This window comes from Cupressus sempervirens, chromosome 11 (genome assembly GCF_028749045.1).
Source record: "Cupressus sempervirens isolate cs-2001-9-10 chromosome 11, ASM2874904v1, whole genome shotgun sequence".
NCBI classification, from domain to species: Eukaryota; Viridiplantae; Streptophyta; class Pinopsida; order Cupressales; family Cupressaceae; genus Cupressus; species Cupressus sempervirens.
The window spans coordinates 106269324-106290447 of record NC_143128.1 but is presented as its reverse complement, the minus strand read 5'-3'; the positions used below and the strand labels follow the sequence as shown (position 1 = coordinate 106290447).

General features: G+C 35.8%; 1 protein-coding gene across 2 annotated transcripts in view; it reads left to right on the top strand.

Annotated features, from left to right (window-relative positions):
* The window catches only part of LOC149528432 (3'-5' exonuclease-like), an 82924-nt gene extending 63001 nt beyond the window's left edge, over positions 1-19923 (top strand). For both annotated transcript variants that reach the window (XM_089809194.1, XM_089809195.1), the window contains one exon: positions 18943-19923. In XM_089809194.1, coding sequence (XP_089665320.1) covers positions 18943-19002 — 60 coding nt within the window. In that variant the 3' untranslated portion in view covers positions 19003-19923. The remainder of the gene's footprint in view (positions 1-18942) is intronic.
* Positions 19924-21124: the final 1201 nt, after the last annotated feature.

The following is a 21124-nucleotide window of genomic DNA, read 5'->3' as shown; positions in this document are numbered from 1 at the left end:
CTTTGTGATTAGGACTATCCAACAAAGAGTAGAGTTGGGTAACCGAACATCAGTGAGAGAATTATTATTGCCCAATTGATGCAGAATCCATAGTGCTTTCCATTCGGAATTATCTTGCTCCTTGTGTACAATTGCCTTAGAACAATTGGAGAAGAGAATCCTAGGGCCACTAAAACAAGATGATCAACATTGCAAATAGAGGGTTGAAATTTTACAAGCTGATGAAGTAGAAAGTAGCATGATGGGTGAAACAAAGAACCAAACTACACCACCTAACTTAGAAATGAAGAAAAATGATGAATCGGACAAGTCTAAGGTTTCCTAGAAGAATCATCAAGAAAGTGATGGAGTATGGACTCTAAGGTTCGATGGTTCCAAAACTAAGCAAGGGGCAGGAGCTGGATTGAGCTAGGCAACCCTTCCTCAAGACAGTGGGAGCAATACAAAAGAGATATCGACTTAGTTGTACGAAGTCAAGGATTGGATCCACAATACAATCCAAGATGGGCGAAATTTCTTGCCTTCCTTTATCTCGACGTTCATGTCACTGGTGGCTATTAGAGACAAATTCAAAACATCTGAAGGGGAGTGGAAGGATTTCCTTCCAGTCAAGGACTTAGGCATTCCTAGGCTACAAGCATTTATTGGGCTACCAGAGAGATATTTGGAGAGGACCAAGTTGGTGGATGAAGGAGAAACAAGTACAGTGGAGTCTTGGTTTGTTGCCTTGACCATCAGATTGAGGATACTTGAAGAGATACGAAATTAGATTGCACAACACAACCCAGGTATTGACACTTCCATTTCAACTATGATGAGCAATGTTGGGGCTACAATTGATTTTGAAGATATCAAAGAGGAGAACATCAATAAGACAAAATTTGGATCAAGATTGGATGAGTTGGGGAAGGTTGCCATCAAGAAGAAACATTTGGGCACCTTTGCCTCCCTCAATGCCTTTGTCAGAATATGAGAAGGATCATGAGAAGATACTGTAAGCAACAAGCAACATGATGAATTCAGCTGAGCTCAAGATGAAGCGCAGGCTTTGCCCTCCCACAGAGGAAGTCAACGACAGGCTAGCCAAGTTCATTGCCTTGGCTAAAAAGATGAAAGAAAAGGGTAGAATTATATTAGAAGATCATTTGATGTAAGTCCAAGTGGCAATTTCTCCTTTCTTTTGGGTAGGATAGGTATCTGATTCTAATTGCCTACCATTTTGGTGCCTTCTCATTGGTTGCCACTTTTTCTTTCTTTTTCATTGGTCCATTGATGAGGTGGTGTCTTCTCATTGGCCGATAGGGTGGCAACCCTAATCAGGGTTTCTGGGATCTAATGTGGATTGTTGATTTTGCCTCTTAATCTCTACCCTTGGTTGTAATTTTGGCCTCTATATAAGGCCATTTGCTCTCATTTGTAAAGGGTTGAAGAAAATTGTTGCTTAAGATAATACCAAAATTGCCTCTCTTTATCATTGTTGTGACTTGCATGGTGATTAAGAACACTTGGTGTTATTGCAAGGTTTCCACTTCCAATAGTTAAAGTTAGATTTCATTGAAGTTGTTAAAGTAGATTTCATTTCAAGAAAGTTGTTAAGAGTAAGAGTAAGAGTAGATAGTTGTATGGTGTTATTAGTGGATGTTTGATAGGGATCTATAAACTAGGCCACTAGCATTCTAGCGGCTGGTTAGGAAGCCTTGCTTGGTAATTTAGTCTTTTTCCCTTGAATAATTGCATCTATGGAGGTAGAGCCGCTGGTAAGCTTTAATTAGATTTGATCCCCGTCCATTTGCTAATCTTTCCATTCATAGGAGTAGGAGTAAAGCAACAAGTAGTTGAGTAATTGGAGTTCGTTCTTAGAAAATTAGAAAAGGAGAAACACCATTGGTAGATACACCCTCTCCATCATCACCATCAACATCATTTGGCACTCATATTTTACAAAGCTAGATTCATCACCATCACAACGAGAGTCTGACAATCGTTAGATGAACAATGTAAGGCCGCCTATGTGATTAACCAACAAATCACATTGATATAATTGAGTTAGTATCCACAGGTGTAAGGAACATTGGAGTTTTTGTCATGTCTTCATGAGTATTTACCTTTCAAGAGAGGGATTGAGTTTTTGATATTCCATATCAAGTATTCAATCGCTATATGTTATGTAGTGGTACAAGACTAACATCAACAGGTACAACATCCCATACATCATTTTTTAGTATGGAATTATATTCTTCAATCATTGCTTCTTTCCAAGGTTGACTTGATAGTGCTTCTTTAACATTTGAGGGTTCTGTTTTTATAAGTTTAGTTAATAATGCAACGTAACATGATTGATTTCTCATTCTTTTACTTTCTCGAATCACTTCATTAGGTTCAACTTGATTTTCTTCTATCATTTTTCTAGCCCAAAGTGGCCTCTTTTTATTGTTAACATTTTTAGAATCTTCATGAATAGGTTCAGTAATGGATTCATCACTGTTTCAGAAATATTAAAGGCGATATCTTCTCAAATTTCACATCTCTACTAATCTCAATCGTTCTTTGACCTGGAACAAAAACCCTAAAGCCTTTTGTTGTTTCACTATATCCAATGAGTATCCCCTTCTTTCTGGATGGTTCTAGTTTTGTTCTTTTCTCTTTAGGAATATGGATATAAACAAGACATCTGAATATTCTTAGATGACTTAGATCTGGTTTAATACCTGTAAATACTTCTTTAGGAGTGGTGTTCTCTAATACTGAGTGTGGACATCTGTTTTGAATGTAGAGTGCAGTATTAGATGCTTCAGCCCAGAAGGAAGTATGAAGATTTTGATCGTGCATCATTGCTCTAGCTGATTCAACAATTGATCTATTTTTATGTTCTGTAACTTCATTCTGTTGAGGATTATATGGTACAGAAAAATCCCTCTTAATCCCAACAGCAATGCAAAAGTTTTTAGAAATTTCAGAGATGTATTCACCTCCATTGCTTGACCTTAGTATTTTTATTTTTTGTCTTGACTGATTTTCAACTGGGGTTTTGAATTTTTTGAATTTTGATAATACTACAGCTGATTCTTTCTGTTTTAGAAAGTAGATCCAAGTTCTTCTAGAGTAATCATCAATAAAAATTACATAAAAGAGGCACTCGTTAAGAGAAGGTATAGACATAGGACCACAAAGGTCAGTGTGAATCAGTTTAAGAATGGATTTTGATTTGTGAACACTTTTAGGAAATGATTGCTTTGTCATTTTACCTAGGGCACATCCTTTGCAAATGCTTAAGTGATTAGTTTTGAGACTAGGTAAACCTTTTACAATTTTTCCTATAGATGATAATGCACAATAGCGAAGGTGACCTAGCCTCCTATGCCAAATTTCGATAGAGTTTGATGTTTCAAGACTTAGAGCTAAGTTTTGATTGTTACCCGATTTATACAGACTTCTGTCTTTAAATCCAATAGAAATGGCTTTCTTGATATTAGAGTTCTTTGGCCAAGACAAAACTTTGTTCTCTTGAAAAGTGATTCTGAATCCTTGATCAACAAGACTAGAAATAGAGACTAGATTTCTTTTTATTCTAGGTACATATAATTTTTTTAAAGTTGGAGAGTAATTCTTGAATTTAAATAAATTGAACATGAACCAATACTTTTGATAGGATGAGTGGAGTTATCTCCTATGGTAACTTCTTCTGAGGAATGTTTTGAGAAGTTTTCAAATTTGTCTCTAAAACTGGTTATGTGCCAAGATGCTCCACTGTCTATGATCCAAGTGTTGTTGTTTGAGTTTAATTCACTTGAAAGAGCTAAATAAAATGCATAGTTTTCTTTTTCTTCTTTCTCTACTTCCTCTCCTTTGATTTCTGCTAGAGCTGCTTGAATTCTTTTTCGTTCAGGGCAGAAGTTATGAGAGTCACCAATTTCATCACATTTGAACTTTGGACTAATCACGTTTCTTATATGATTTGTCAGTTTCCTTCCTATTATATTTGAATTTTCTTTTATTGTTTGAATTTGCATGAAGAGCTTGAATGTCTCCCTCTTGATTTATACTTAGTCCTCTTGAAACTAATCTTGATTCTTCTTGTGTGCATTCATTTTTTAGTAATTCAAATTTAGGAAGCTCGGGTTGAGAGCTTAGGCCTCAAATAAATGTTTCCGAAGATAGGGGAAGTCCTCTTAATGCTATCATGCGAAGTTCTTTGTCATCAACTCGATTTTCCATTGTTGCAAGTTGGTCTTTTAATTTAAAAATCCTTAGAAAGTAGGATGTAATAGATTCTCCATTTTTCCTCTTTATATATAGTAGATCTTGTTTTAGAGTTAACAATCTACTAGTATTGTTGATTTCAAATGTATCTTTGATAGTAGAGAACATTTTAAATGTAGTCTTGAGATTGAATATGGATGGAAGAATATGATCTTTTACAGAATCTATTATAATTTTCATTGCCTTGTTATTGTGTCTTTTCCATGTCATTTTATCTGGATCATTTTCAGGCATGGATTTGTTTGTTTCTATATACACCTCTAATTCCATTTCCCTTAATATTATCATGACTCGAATTTTCCATGATGAAAAATTTGATGCTTCCTCAAGTCTATCCTCTAGCCTTACATGATTCACCATTTTGATTTAAGGATATAATTTAAATTTTATAAATCTGAGACTTTAGATTTTTTAATTCTGAGTAATAGAGTTTTTTATCAGAATGGCTCTGATACCATCTTAGTTTTAGTGATTATTGATAGATAAACTATTACAATAGATATAGACAATTATGGATATCCTTAAATAATCACTGAACCAGAGATGCAGAGTTTGTTCTTCCAATGGTGATCGCTAAGTCTTTTAACTTTAGTTTGCAATGAAGATATAATATCCTACAATGGAGATTGCTGAGGATTTATTATGCAGAGGGAATATGCAAATCGCCTTCCAATGAAGAATGCTGATAGTTATCCCGCAAGGTGAATATGCAAATCACTGGTATTGTAATGCCGTATATTGATTATTTTCCCAACGATCTGCATGGTCATTTATATATATTTGTGAGAGGCCATGCCCCTGTAGAGTCATGACTAGGTGGCCTTTGGCCACGTAGGGTCATGCCTCTACGATGGCATAACTAACCATCTATTAGTTTGAACAAACAATATTATAAAAATAGTTTATGCGACTGGCACCAGAACATAAGGCCCCCAATAATATACATATCACAATGTTTGCCGATAGTAATATGGAGTGTTTTGATAATCATCCAAATGTGTGTGTGTGTGTGTGTATATATATATATAAATAAGCATACGTCTAATGAACAATATTCACATATCATAATTGATCATTACTTCTACTGATGCTATACATCAACATCAACAAGGATTCAAATAGTATTGACTGAATCAGTTAGTTGTAAGGGAAACTATTTCTGCTAGCCATCCTATTGATGAGGTTCTTCAAATAAATATCTGAGCTAGCAGATATATTACTGGCAGTATCATTCAAATTAAGTGTCATGTCGGGATTCTATAGAGCTTCAGGTAGATTCCTTGTAACGGACATACTACCTCTTTTGGTAACGAATGAACCATTCTTTTTCTAGGCTAAGTACCAATTTACTAGAAAGCATAACAGAGTAAACGTTCCTGAGCAAAATACTCTCATAGCTTAACGACACAGTCAAAATATAATATCATTTCATAAGTTGAAACTATAGTTGTACTGTCTGGTCATGGATGAACATCATCAGAGACCATGCTATTTCTTTATCCTGAGCAAAAATCTTAAGATTTGTTTGATAGTCTCGTATGCCATATTCAAAGAACTGTCATGAATTTGAAACATAAATGACTCAATTTTAGCACAAGGGTGAGTCATCAAACATCGTGTGGGATGCATACATGTTACTACAGTGCAGAAAACAATCACAAGAGGAATATCAGATATCGGTGGATTTGATGCCAGAAAATTGGGAACAACATTAAGACTTCTCAGAAGTGATCATGTAGGAAACTACTAAGGCTGAATTAATTTTTTGTTGTAATATTTCTTATTCACACAAAGTGTGGAAGTGGTCTTCACATTTACAATTGCTATGACATTTATATTCATAATTTTCACTGTAAAAAAACTTTATATATCGTAAATTGAACCCACTGAACATAAGCATATTATAGCCAGTCACTCAATTGTCTAAAAATTTCAAAAGGAAAAGTACCAAGACAAGTACTATTTAGCCATGGGGTAAGCTTGAAATATCAGACAACTCAATTGATGAGTGAAAACTCAGATGTCTAGCAGGCTTGGAAATAATATATCTGCTAGCTCAGATATTGCATAAAGGATGTTTTTTTTTTTTTTTTGCAGTTTTGATAATGATTAGAGCCGATGTTATCTTGATTATTCGAAGGAATGTTGATTCATCATCAATAGGTTGACCAAGCCATGAGTTTGGTAAAGAAAACAGATTAGCAACATTGCTCTTCTTATCATGATTGTAAATGTTGTAGCAGGCAGACACTCAAAGTTTTGTTTGGCTTAGGTCTGTGTGTTGACCGACTGAACTAGGAGTTATTGTTAGCCTAATAGTGATGGTGTAGACATTCTGACCGAAATGCATGTAGGTGGATGAACAGGAACATGTTAGCAGCCCACCGGTAACAAAAATCACAGTGACCAACTTCTAGAGATGTCCTTCTAGGAATAAATTTATTAAGGAGCTAAATTGTTGAATAGTGAAACATACTTTTCTAGTATCTGCAATATCTTCAATCTGGATTCTCGTATTGATCTTGTTATTTCAAGTTTAACCATTATGCAAGTTTGTTTAATCATATTTAGTGCTGCTTGGTACCATAAAGCAAATCAATTGAGATAATCAGGCTTCGAGTTACAAAATTTCAAGTTTCTGCATTAGGGATATTATACAGGCTCTTGCTTATTGCGGAAACAGACTGTTGCACCATTTATTGATCCAACATCTAGTTTGATTGCAAACTATTTGACAGATTTCCTGAGTTTAAGCAGACACAATAGAACAATGCGAAAATTTTCGGTGGAATCATGTGTATTCTTCAGTGTTTCCAAATTCAATTTGAAGGAAGCAAATTAACACAATGGAAAATCTGAAACACAAGGTGTTTTCAAAAGATGTTAATGAGACCTTCAATGGTGAATAGCTAAGAGACCTGCTGAAGGAAATGGAAGTGGGAAACTGGTTATACATGGTTGGGTTGGAATTAGACTACATGACTTTGTTAAATGCCATTCTTCGAAAGTTGGAGGTGATAGAAATGTATTTGATCAGAGTTGAGCAGGCAGATTGTAGGCTCCTAAATTGGGCCTTGTAGCCAACAATGATAACCTTGGTCCAGCCTGGGTTTCATGGAACATCCACATAAAGATGTGAGGCTTGCAGTTGCTTCATGTCTCAACGAAATTATGCGAAAAACAGCCCCTATAGCAGCTTATAACGATGATGTGTTGAGGAAAGTTCTGCAGTTGATTGTGGAAAACTTAGAGGGATTACATGATGACAAAGATCTTGCTATTGCCAAGAAAATCAAGATTTTTTAGATATTATAGCAGAGAAGAGAATCATTTACATTATGATTGATCTTGAATGCAACAATTTAATATTTCAGCTGTTATATTGCTACTTGTTTAGAATTAGGAAGCACCATTTAGGGAAAGTAAAGGCTAGCATGCACACCATTATATCCTCAATTTTTGATGCAGACGTTGAAATCTACAAGATGTTGCCGTCAACCTTGTTAGCTTTTTGGAGGAGGGAACATAAATATTGCAAAGGATTGTTCAAGTTTTCGCTCTCATCTACAACCTTCGAGCTTATGGAGGAGTTAAATAAGGCATAGAATCGACAAATTTCAGGATCATATGACGGATAGTGAGCTGATCTTCATGGGTTTACCGGTTAAAAGGAATTCCTATGAGGCTTTATGGGAATTACAGCAGTGAGGAGGAAGGTAAAGTGATTTAGACCAGTGATAGAAAGAAGATTGATAAGGAACATACAAGTTTCTATGTTGGTGATTTGGAGGTTATTCTTGACAAACAATTTATTGAAGTTGGCAAACGATTTTATGAGGTTCGTCCTGCTCAACGCAATACCATGTTGGAATCTTTGTATGATAAGCTTTCGCATGAGAATGATAACATAGCAATAGATTTACCTTTGTACACAAATCAATGGAACAAGAAAATTGAGGCCTATGATTATATTATTGAGAGGTGTGATGAACTATGTGTTTCTTATACACATGATATTAACTTAGAGGAACAATCCAAGATGACACTATAAGATGATGAGTTGTGTCAACATGACAATAATGAGATTCATGCCCTAAAAAACCAGCTGAAGGGCAGTGAAGACATGGTTGTGGCATCTTTGGTACATTATGATAGCACTCATAGGATGGTTGAGTATCTCCATAAGAGGGCTCAAAAGGTAGTGGAAGGAGATTTTCTTCTTGTTGATTTGTAGGTAGTCAAAACAGACTTTGAATCTATGAAATCAGATTATTTATGTTTTCTTTCCGATAGGAATTATACTCTTAAGGTTTCTAGAATATATGTTGATCGGTTGACTAAAGGAAAGAATGAGATTATGGAGCTCAATAGGGACCTTAAGTATGCTCATGAGGCATTGGATGATACACAGAGTGCTCTTCATGAAGGAAAAAATCAGGCTAGATTCACAAATCAGACTAGGGGACATGAGAGTAAAGAGAGGCAAGAGTTTTTCCAAGAAGTAATTAATGAACTAGATAGCATTCAACAGACTTATGACTTATATAGTTGTCCGAAGAGACCAAGTACCAAAACTTCAGATCACATTCAGCTAGTAGACAACCCTTTGTTTGAAGTAGATGCTGATTGGATAATGGAGAATCCACTATTCGAGTTTGATGATGGCACACTCTTTGATATTGCTTAGGAGTTTTGGATTCATATTTGTTGCAGCCAAGAGGTTGCTGCCTTGACAAAGGGACATAACACTAATTACAGAGCAGCCTTGGATAGAGATGTGGCGAGCAATATAGCTAGAGTGCATACAGTGAGAGGAGTAGTGTTGTGGCAGTTGAGCAGTTGGGATATTCAACCTATTTTGGGCACAAAGAAGCAAGATATTACAGATAGTTGGGAAGTGGATGGCCTTTTTGTTTGTGGGATCCAAGAGGAACATTCCCATGGTTTGTAATGTTTCCAGGAGTTGGTTGGCACATAGTTGAGTTCCCACGATTATTTGACCGCAGCGGTGCTTGTGATCTCAATTGTAGTGAGATTCTCAGTTAGATTGAGGATCTACTAGTATACGATGATAGCACATGATAGGTTGTTCTGACTGAATATGCACATGCGATGATTTGGGATCTCAACATAAGCACGCTTCATGTATTGTTATTATGGGAAGTCAGTGAATGGCCTTGCAGTTCTCAGTCCTTCGTTCATATCACAATAGCATAGTGGATTGTTAGAGCATTATTCATGAGGTTTATATGGGATCTTGGTATTGATTGCTTGAGGACAAGCAACCTTGAGGAGGGAGGACTTGTAATGTCCCTTTTTGTTGGGACATTAGGAAATTTAAAGACATTCATAAAATAATAAAATTGACTACAGGGGAGCATATTTTGAGTTACTAAAGGTCAATTTAATATTATGAAGTGTGCTAAAAGTGACAAGGAGGGATAAGACGAAAAGATAGGAAGGGAGTTGAAGAGACAACTTTTAGGATTAAAAGGAAGGGCCTCATTCATTTTTGGATAGGCTTGTTTTATGATTCAAATTTCAGTTTCTCCCTTGAGAGGGTTATTTGGAAAGCTTCAGCGTTCATATAGCTTGAGGATGTAAACCCTCATGCCAGTAGATAGTGGACGCAAGCCCATTATCTGTGGAGAAGTCACACCAGGTGTCCCACATGTGCTTACAGGTTCTTTTCTTAGTATTCCAATCTGACTGTAAAACTGTGTTTAGATTGGATTTTTACAATGCTAGTTATTGTATTGCTGAGGTATAATGCAATAACATATTTTGAGGTATTTAATGATAATCTATTGGTTTATATTGTTGGTTAATTTTGCATCTTCATCTTTTTATGTTTTGAAAATTTATTTTGAGGAAAGTATTAGGAAAATATCCTCTCGGGATACTACATACACTATTTATATTCCAATGTCATTCCTCTTTTTGAAAATCAATTAAAAAAATCAATCAAAATTATATTCTAACAAACCCTAAAGTTTTCAACTAGCTCATCCTTATTCTGGTCAAGTAATGTAGCTCCAACATTAGATTGCTTATTTGCTACATCGTTTGCTTCTCTCAGGACATGTGATACTTTGAACTCTTCAAACTCTGCAAGCATTAACTTTATCCCTCTAGTTAGTTTATTCAGATGCCATGTTCCAGATTAACTTTAAATTATTCCATTGATAACAATCTGCAGATCTCCTTCCAAATGTAGTTTCCTTACTCCTATCTTCTTTGCCAATTTGATTGCAAAATTGCAGCCAAGCACTCTGCTTTATTATTCTTTCCAATTGGAAGCCTCTTAGCACCTATTAGTTGTATGTTCCCTTGAACTTCCCTCACCACACAACCAACCCCCGACGGTCCTGGATTGCTTTAGGTGTTCCATAAAAATTGACTTTTGTCCACCTAGAATCTGGAAGTCTTCAGACCTCCTTTCAAGGAACTGACAAACGAGGTTGATGTTAAAATTTTTGTAGCTGTGAGAGAGTTTATTTATGTATGATGATCTTTTGTGAGGTTCTGTTAGAACCATTGGATATGGTCTGTGATTTTCATTATCTAGTGCTCTTTCTCATTCCTAATTGTCTACCTGGTTCAGAAGCTTGTTCCTATGCAGATGATTCTATACTTCTTTTATTTGTTCCCCAAGAATTTGGTTGGGTTCGACCTGTAGAAGTTTTTACATTGCCATTAAGTGGCTCTTGTATTGGATACGAGCATTGTGCTTATATCATGTTCCAGTCGTGTTTCTTTTATGTTGATCCAGCTGTTCCTGTCATGTTCAAACTGCATCTATTCATCATGATCTTAGAGCCCTGAGGAGAACCAGATATGGTATAAGTGATGATATTGTGCATTTATGTATGCCATGGCGTCGTGTGCATATGACTGGGCATTATGCATGGATGACTAGGCATCGTGTGTGGACATCAGTTCTATTCGGTTCATGTTTTGCTCGCCATGTGTTGTATTCAAAGTTCATGAGGTGTTGTTGGTGGGTGTTATGATCTACTGCCAAGTCTATGTGGTTGCCGTCAATGATTTGTAACCACTGTCATTTGGCCTTCCACAAGTTTTTTCGTCAGTTACATTGTGATGAGCAATTGATTTTAGTAACGGAGATTCAAATAAAACGTATAGATGACATTTTCACTTGGTGTATGAGATGGTATTATCATGTTTTCTTTGCAGAGTGTATTTGAAGAAGCTATTTAGCTATTGTGCAATTGCATGTATCTGCTTGCTAGGTGAATTAGGAGAGGTGTGATATCACTGTTGTGTGTGCAATCTGAGTGTGATCGGCTTCATTATTCTGTAAAGACTACTCAGTATCTGTGAGATTGTAGTGTCTATTGTGTATACTGCCATTCATTGACAAAGTGCTCTATCCTAAAAGAGAAATAATGTTTTGATTGACTGATTAGTTTCACAGTCATAAACAAGAAATTTTTGCAATTTTTCTGAGAAATCAATAAAAGATCATTTTTTTTGGGGCTGGGTTTCTCACCCTCAAGTGGAGGGTTCTCCCAGGATACGGTTTTATGCTCGTGTTGTTATTTGTGCTTTTGTATTACAGTTCTTTGCTTTTATTTGGTTCAAATTTAAACAATTGAAACCTCAAAGGCCCGTGAACAGGCTAAGATATATCAAAATGTTGATTGAACTCAGATTTCCAAAATTGTTTTTCTGATTGAATTTAAAAGTCTGTATGAATCTAGGTTACCTGAAATGTGATAGGAGACCTGACATTTTGATGAGAGTAACTGGTTTTCTGTTGCGGATGGCCTTTTCTAAGTGGTAATTACCGGAGTGCACAATATTAATGCCAATAAACACAGAGCTGGAGTGACATGAATTTATACATTTTTTGGGTTGTTTTAGAGGCAGTTAACGGTAACATTAATTTTTTAATATCAGTATTTATGGATTGACATTAATATATAGATGTTTTTGGATTGTTGTAAAGATAGTTACTATAATATTAACTTATTATTTCTTTATCCGTATTTGTGGATTCAATAAAATTCTCATGCTATATATTTTTTAAAAATAATTTTAAAATAAATGAATGAAATTAAAATATTTTTTACAATGTTTTAAATTTTTTAATTTCATTTTTCCCAATTTTAGTTTTTTTTTGATTGGTGAAAATTTGTGATTTTTCATTATCAGAGCAGGATTGAGCCTGGCCCAAGTCAGGGGCGATTACATACAGGGAACCACCATCCCAAAGAAATGCATAGCACCATTGTGAGGCACCTTTGCAAATAACTTAAACCAAATAGCCTTGAACGTTGAGTTATTAACAGGTCAACAATCATGAATTACAAACAGCTCCTCCCTTAGTCTGGGACCAGAGGATCTTCTTCAAGGACTTCCTTACTGCTACTTATTCCCTTTTCCTTTTCACTGTTTGCCATCCCTCTTTTACTCGTGTAGCCTCTTTTTGCATCTCCAGTCGAATATCCTGAATAGATTTTGCCTCTTCAACCAAACAACTCATTACTTGATGGTCCTGACCATTCTCAAACAGACCCTCCTCCCCTTGTTTTGAGCCCCCACAGAACCTTCTTTATCCCTACACTTTGGTGTTACAGCTCCATTTTTATGCGTCAGCTCCATATTGCTACCATCATTAACAGTATTAACACTGTTCAGTGCTTGCTACTCAGCCTAATCCTCAGCCCCAGGTTACGGTTGCTTTTCTTCCTTGGTCAGAGCTTGAGCTTAAGTCTTTCACCTCTCCTTTTTATTCACTGAGTAATGATGAGGAGACACTTACACCACAATGCAGATTTTAAAATCCTTTGTTTGGTACACTGAGCAGTCACATTCCCTGTTTGAAAGCATCTTCTTTTTATCTAAAATGAATTCATAATCCAAACACTGTACCTAGCAACCTTTCAAAGTCTTAATTTAAATTTCTTTTGGGAACTCTTACATCACATCCATTTCCACCAATATCTGAGCAACGGTTGATTGCAAAATATTTAAGGAGCCTTCATCCACCATCAGAAAGCTTCCTATAGAGTTCCCTATTGCCTCTAAAGCTTGCACTCTCTTGAAACGTGGCCAGTCAAGAGCTTATCTTAGTTAAAAGATTACAAGGACACTATTAGGTGCCAACCGGTTAAGGGATTTAGATAAGACTTGTTTAGTCTTGCCCAGTTAAGAGCAGCCTGGTTAAAGGACTTCAAAACGCAAACTAATGTGCCACCCTATTAGGGGATTATGGATTCCACGAACTTCATTGCTTCTGAATGCGACTAATTGCGAGTGGAAAGAGCTGAGTGACACCCAACTCAAGTTTTATGATCTGGGGGATCTGTGTAGGAGTTTGTCTGATCTGATCCATCCTATTACACAGAGATTGAAGGAGAGTGGCCTTGTAGAGGATGCAGGGTTTCTCGTGGCCGTTAAAGATGCTTTACGACACAAACCAAAAAAGGGAGATTGTTGATATCGTGGTGCTTCTACACAGGCTAAAGGGGAATGAAGATGCCCTAAATTGTGTAGAGCACTACTACTATCTGGTGCAAGTAGTATGTGCAGGAGGCGAATATGCGGATTGGGCTCAGATTTTAAGTGAGTAGTGAGCTGGATGGCTGCATACGACAAAGCTCCAAAAGTAGTTCTTGTCATCCTATTTGATATATGCACTAACTACAATTCAGCTATGGCCCGAGCTCCTACATGTAGAAGAATTCGATGAGGATATTCAAGTGTATGACTTCTGCTCCTGCCTCTAATTACACAACAGTTATGCAAAATTCATGAAGTGGAATGACACTTTCACTATGAGGTTATGCTGACAACTCTAGGGATGCCTGGAGAGGATATTATCCCCATAAGTCATTTCCACTGTGACCCAATGTAACAATTACTTCATACAAGTCCCCTCTTCCACGTACATCAAGGTTGCTGGGTTCAATGAGTTCCCGTGGAAGTTGTCGAGGTTGATCGAGCTTTGCCGGCAAATCCTAGAAGTGAACACTATCTGTGTGGACGCATGAAAGGCGGGCATTTTGTTTTCAATCATAGTGGGATCTTACTCTTGTGTAATGCGAAGAACATGTTGAAGGCGCTTGCGAAAAATACCAGCTGGAATCTTATGAGGTAATGAGAGTGAAGTTTGACCCTGTGAAATATATTAGGGGTAACCTACAGTTGGCTTTGAGTTTTAGGCATGTTCCCATGCTGGAAGGCTATTGGGCTTATTGCGCCAATGAATTGGTGAGTAGAGAAAGGCTAACTGTTCAACAAATAGAATTGTATGGTATAAACATTGATGTGGATGGTATCGAGGATGATGGTTTGCATATGCAGCCATCTACATATCTAAAAGAGATTAAGGGCACTCCTATTGATTCCACACCACTTGTGGGACCTACGGCTTAGAGCGCGAAAGCATTGATGGCTGCCAACATGAAGAAGACGAATAAATCGGTGGAATGGACCAGGGCAAGAAGGAAAAGAACAGTTGCCTCCAAATATCTTAGCAATGTGCATATGGAGTCTCATAGAAGCAAGAGTGGAGAGGTCATGGATATTGAACACATGAAGACCTCGTACCAAGATTTCATTGATGAAGTGGTACCCCCTTCAAATTTTCAAGTTTCCTAACTCCACAAGTTAATGGCCCAGGATGGAATGTTAGCTAAGGCTTCGGAGAAAATGCAAGTACGGTCTAATGCAATTGGAAAATTGCAGGGAGACCGCAGTTACTCGATGATCCGCTTGGATAACATGCTAGTTCCTGATGCTAACGGCCTGGCGACTTTGAAAGCTCATCAGTCAAGCGAAGAAGGCCAACGAAGGGGATGTTGAAGCTTCTGCTTCCTAATCTTTTGTGCTCATTGCTCTTTCTGAGAATGACAAGTGTCCCTTTCCTCTCTTTTTGCTTCTCAAAGAAATGTAATTTTGTAATGGCTGGAAGTTAATTGGCCTATATGTACTTTTTTGAAATCTAATAGAAGGGATCGACAAATTTTTGTTGTGCATTCTCCCCTTGTAACAGAGACAACTGAGTGAGTCTTGAGAATCTTATTAGAATTTGTTGTTCATTAGTTTTAGTCATTCTCTTCTTGCATGTGATGGATGTAATGTTAATCGAACTGGGTGGTTGTTAGACTTCAGCAAATTAGAAGCTTTTCTAAAATTTGATAATCAATAAGTAATCTGAGAGTTACTACAGTTATGTTACCTTTCCTTTCATAGCTCTGTTACAATCTTAAGATTAAATTAATCATGGTGTGTGAGTTATTCATGTAGAAGTGTTGTTAGTTGCATGTAGAAATAGGAAGAAAGGAAGTTGAAGTTCAGCTCATTCACGGTTGTTAGTGGGGTAAAATTCAGTTATAGACCAATTTATGCCTATGGAAGACTTAATTATCACCTCTTTTGCTCTTGGGTTAAGAGCATACCCTTGTTAGATAGGAAACATAAACATATTCATTGCTTATTATTTACTATAAGGGAGTTGTACCTTATGATTTAGAGGGAAGTTTCATTAGCATAACCTCCCTTCCCAACTGTTGGGAACATTTGTTTCTCATGATTTGGGCACAAAGAGCAAAAGTAAAAGAAGTACTTGAGAACAATATGTTAACCAACAATATCATACTTGTATACGTTTTCGGTCATGGTTGTAGGTGGTTCAATATCCTGTCGCTCCATGTTGGGAAATTGGAATGTGTTAATAATATTGCTTCATTACTATTATTTGTAATTTTGCCCGCCCTAATATCAATTTACATATATTGGCTTACATCGATTCATTTAGAACCATCGATCATCATTAAAGTTGATCAAAATGGAGTATGGTTAACATGGATGATATCAATATCATTGAATACATTGGTTTTTCAAATATTGATATAATCATATATTATAATGATTAATTTTTGATACTATAATTATATTAATATTATTACAGTGTAATAATAATATTGATTAATATATTATTAGCTAATTTCATTGATCACTATTAACTGAATGATTAATTTTTGATACTATAATTATATTAATATTATTACAGTGTAATAATAATATTGATTAATATATTATTAGCTAATTTCATTGATCACTATTAACTGATTGATTATTGTTGTTTGCAACATTGATGGTACACCGATCACCATGCTCAAGATAGTATTTGCAATGTGTCTGTGTGTGTGTGTATTTGTATATACATTAATGATGGTTTGTGATAACATTTGTAGGGGCTTGTATTCCCTTTGCTCTTTTGTAACTTTTATTGCATGTTCTATTGGTTCTATTTTGCCTACATTCTCTCTTTTCTGCTGCTGCATGCTCTTGAATATATTTTAATGATGTTGCATTTGGTACAAGGACACTTTTTTCCAAGGCATTTCTTGATTCCTCTTCTAGGGTATCCTCACAAATGACATACCATGGAAAAATACGAATTATTTATTACTCATCAATACCCCAACATTTCCAATGAAATGCGTGACCTTATGCAAGGGGTCTTACAATATCAATGTACATCCACAAAGAGAATAAAACTGGGCTTCTATTCTTTGTTCAGTATTGCTTACTGAGGAATAGGTAGGTGCCATAGTAATTTCTTTTCCTATGGCAAGAAATTGTATACATATTCAATATAAAACTTAAAATCAAGAGAACAAAAAATATGGAAAAAAAATTGGTAGTTCTTATGGACAATGAAAGAGAGATGATACAATGTAAAAAGCTTAAACAAAAACAAAAAGCAAATGGAACAAGAACTTACCTCTTCCCCTTATTGTAAGCTTGCAAAGGTGTTGGAATGAGGCACAAGCACTTGAAGAAGGTTCACAAATCAAAATTCAAACTTTTCACTTATGCTCAAAGACAAAATAACCTGTTTGTGCACCACCGATGAGAATGCGAAGTCAACATAAGCCTTTCATATCCACATTTTAGGGTTGTAGATGCCAAAATTTGCCAAAAAATTAAAACAAGTCCGTGGGTCCCAGTTTGACGCAGTTCGCTGTCAGTTCAAGCTGAACCCGGGTTTGATTGGCTGCTCTGCTGGTTGGAATTGGGTGTCCAATTTTGAACCCTGCCTGGACCAGAAGTCGAACTGTACCAGGACTGCGTACCAGTTCAAGCTTCTGCTGGTCTGGTAGGCATTTCCAGTGAGCTGGAGACCATGGTTATGGATGAGCATTTACTTTATTTAATCTCTCAACATATATATATATATATATATATATATATATATATATATATAATATGTATGTATGTATGCTTCCCCATTTATATGTGTTTTATATTACATTGTATTATAATGATATATATAATATATTAGATGGGCTTATGTAATCATTAATCTATTTTATATTTTTATTATTATATATAATTAAATTTTAATCACTTGATAAATTTATTTCATAGAGGTTTCACAAAGTTGGTGTGGACAAGCTGAGAATATTGCCAGTGAGCCTCAAACGAAGGGACATAACATATTTCAGCTTGTTCATCAATTATTTGTCATTCATTTAGCCAAATCAAGGTTTTGCAAATCTTCATTCCTATTTTTAGGATTTTACTTGAACTGCTTGTTTCAGTCGGAAGATGAGTTGGAAAACACATTGCTATGTGTAAGCTTGGAGTTGCTAATTCCTAATTCCATTTTGCCAATTTCGAAACAAATGCAAAAATTTTCAAATCTGGATTTTGAAAAAGCCAATTCCTGTCATCTTCCACGAACCAAACAGACCCTTGAGGAATGTAGGTCTCGACTAGTCTGAAATTGTTTAAGTCGTCATGGAGGAGATATCGCTTGTATGTTGAAACTTCATGGTATTAAAGAACTATAATTATGGAGAACTATATAGGTGATAACAAATGATTGAAATTTCAGAGTTACATTCATTATGTAATTTATTTATGAATGATATTGTAAAGTTATGGAGTGTGTTTGAATCAGATTAGATGAATAAATGTCGATTGTCACAAGACGGGGGTGAAAATTGCTTATCTATAACTTGTGACGGATGATCATAAAGCTCCATGCTTTTTGTTTGTAAAAGAACTCTCTTCCCAAATTATAACGTTAAATATTCTAGATATTCTTGGAGTACGTCATATCCACAAAATGAAGTACACCTCTACTAAAATAGTATTATCTCGGTTAAATTTTGTGGAGAAGAAAATACTTTAGCTTTGTCCGAATGACCTCGGAAAAGAACAAAAATATCTTCATGGAAATTCTTTTTAATGGCTTGCTGTTTAGTTGCGTCTTCCACTGCACTTCTATTCCTCTTATGATACTTGCATTAGATGCATCATCCATTGTTGCATGCTGCAGCATGGCAGTTTACTGTAGCGCAGTTCTCTTGTTATCTGTTGGCGATCATATTTACATCTGCAAAAGCAGCCAGCACAAGGTTAACTATGTGCAACTCTAAATTTTTAAGGAATTTTCGCCACTTTTCTCATGTGAGGAATCTTCTACTGTCTTTGTGGCATGTACGAGCACGATTCCTGCTGTGCTTCGTAAATTTGAGTGTTATTTCCATTTCGTAATAGTGTTCTCATACATATAACGTTAGTGGCATATCTCTATGTTCCATTTTATTCGTGCTTTATTTTGAATATGAGCGCATGTGTATCTTTTCCACTCATTTTTATATTTCACTTACTATTGGTCTCTCTGAATATTGACAGGCATTGAAATCTTTACCAGCCACGACAACGGCGAATTCCAAGCAAGAAGGAAATCGTTAGGATTATAAGCATGACACATTGAGCTATAACATTTCTTAACAGAGCTCGTATAAAATGGGGACGCGAGATTGTTTGTGTATAGTATATTTCTGATTTATTCTCAATATCATGTTCTTCTCAGGGCGTTTTTCCTGCATCTTTTCAAAATTTCTTTCAACTTGAGGAAATGCTTTCTATCAACCTTGCTGTCGAGACACTCAAGCTTGTTAAGTCGTGCCCCATTCTAAAGAAAATTTTCCATGCCTGTATACAAGATCATCTCTGCCGTTGAAGTTTTAATTTCAATAATTATCGCGGGGGCAGCATTGTCATTTTTCTGAGAAATAATCAAACGAAGTCTGATCTTCGAAGGTATACTGGTGTAATCGCTTAGAATTCAAGAGAGAAGAAGATATTTTACTTTGAGCTTCGAACTTGTGGTCTGTATTATTTTGATTAGGCAGGCCCAATTATTGTATGGACCTGTTTGCATGCAAAGATAGTGCTTGCTTTTCTTGATATATAATACAACTGTACGGCAAGGTGTTTTTTGAGGGAGGCATCGGTGGAGGATTCCCCCTTTCTTCATGTGTCGCATCAAGATTTGTCCTGCAAAGAAGGAAAAGAGGTCTTAATCTGTCTGGGAATCGATCTATCCTTCAAAGAAGGAAGAGAGGTCTGATGAAGAGGGTGCAGATTAGAAAAGGTTATATATATAGTGTAAGTTAATGTTATTATCCAAATGCAGCTTAACTGCATCTATTTTGTAAAATAGCTTCATAACCATTGACTTTCCTTTTTTGTGTTTCGGTTGTTTAGTGATTGATCAGCTGCTATTCTGCCCAAATTTTGTTGCTAATGGGTTTTACAATTTGTTTAAACCTATTTACCCTTACTCAAAAGCCATGTAATAACAATAATAAGAAGGATGCTTTTGTTGAAGGTGGCTAACATGGAGCTTGTTTAAATTTTATGCTACTAATCTTCAATTTTTTTTTTTTTTTTTTTTTGACATGCTTTGATCGTCGATTTATTCATTTATCGTCCTGTTGGCTGGATATTGTTTTTTTACCTCACAAATCTGAACGATCATATTATTTTATTGGCTAAAACTATTAGTTTGATTTTAATGTTATTACATGATAATTTTCCTTTGTTTGAACCAAAGTGGCATTGTAAAATGTAGACATAAGTTTGACATCTTAGTGCAAAGTTTGATATCATTGGTAACAGTTTTATAAAACTAAGTTGAATATGACATTTAATTGTTTAGTAGAATTATATGGAATGATATGGTGTTGTATCATGTAGAGAGGGTTATTAATGGCATGATTAATATGATAACTTATTTTTATAAAAATGTACGATATGAGGTTGTGATAAAAATGTATTTGAATTGATTTAATCATGTGTGTAGTTTAAGTGGTAAGTTATATACAATATATTAAAGTTGGCTCAAAGACTTATGGAAGAAGGAACCAGTAAGAAAACTTCCAATTGTGACCATTTACAATAAGAAAGAAACAGTTTCACATAAAATACTAAAATGAATGAATTTTAAGTTTATAAAAAGAAACAATAACTTTCATGCACAAAAAGAGACTGTATATATATATATATATATATTGAAGTAGTAATTGAATTAACAATAGATATAACAATAACTTGGAATACAAAGGAAAGGAATATTATGAGCACAAACACCATTTCCTCCAAACCATATACATAAACATGATATAATATGCCTAATGTATTTTTACAATTGTCAAGTTTAACATTTTAAACAAAAAGCTGAGGTAGCAAGTACTGTGGGCTGGATTCCCCACACACTAGCCGTACCAAGACGCGACTCAACTAAAAAATGTTAAAAGAGGCCAAAATTGGTGTGGAGTCTAATATTCAAGGCACCCTGTGAAAACTCCCAGCCAACTGAGGAGGAAGTACAAAAAGTCAATCCATGAAAACATGTACCACAACCAAAATCCCACTATTGGAAAACCATATTAAAGGATGACACTCGTAGTCGGAACTGAGTACGTACTTAACCAAAAAAATGCATATCGAGAGTTACTCCTCCATGTGCTTGCAATCAGAGAGATCACCTAACATTCTGGAGTGGAAAACAGACTCCGAACCAAGAAAT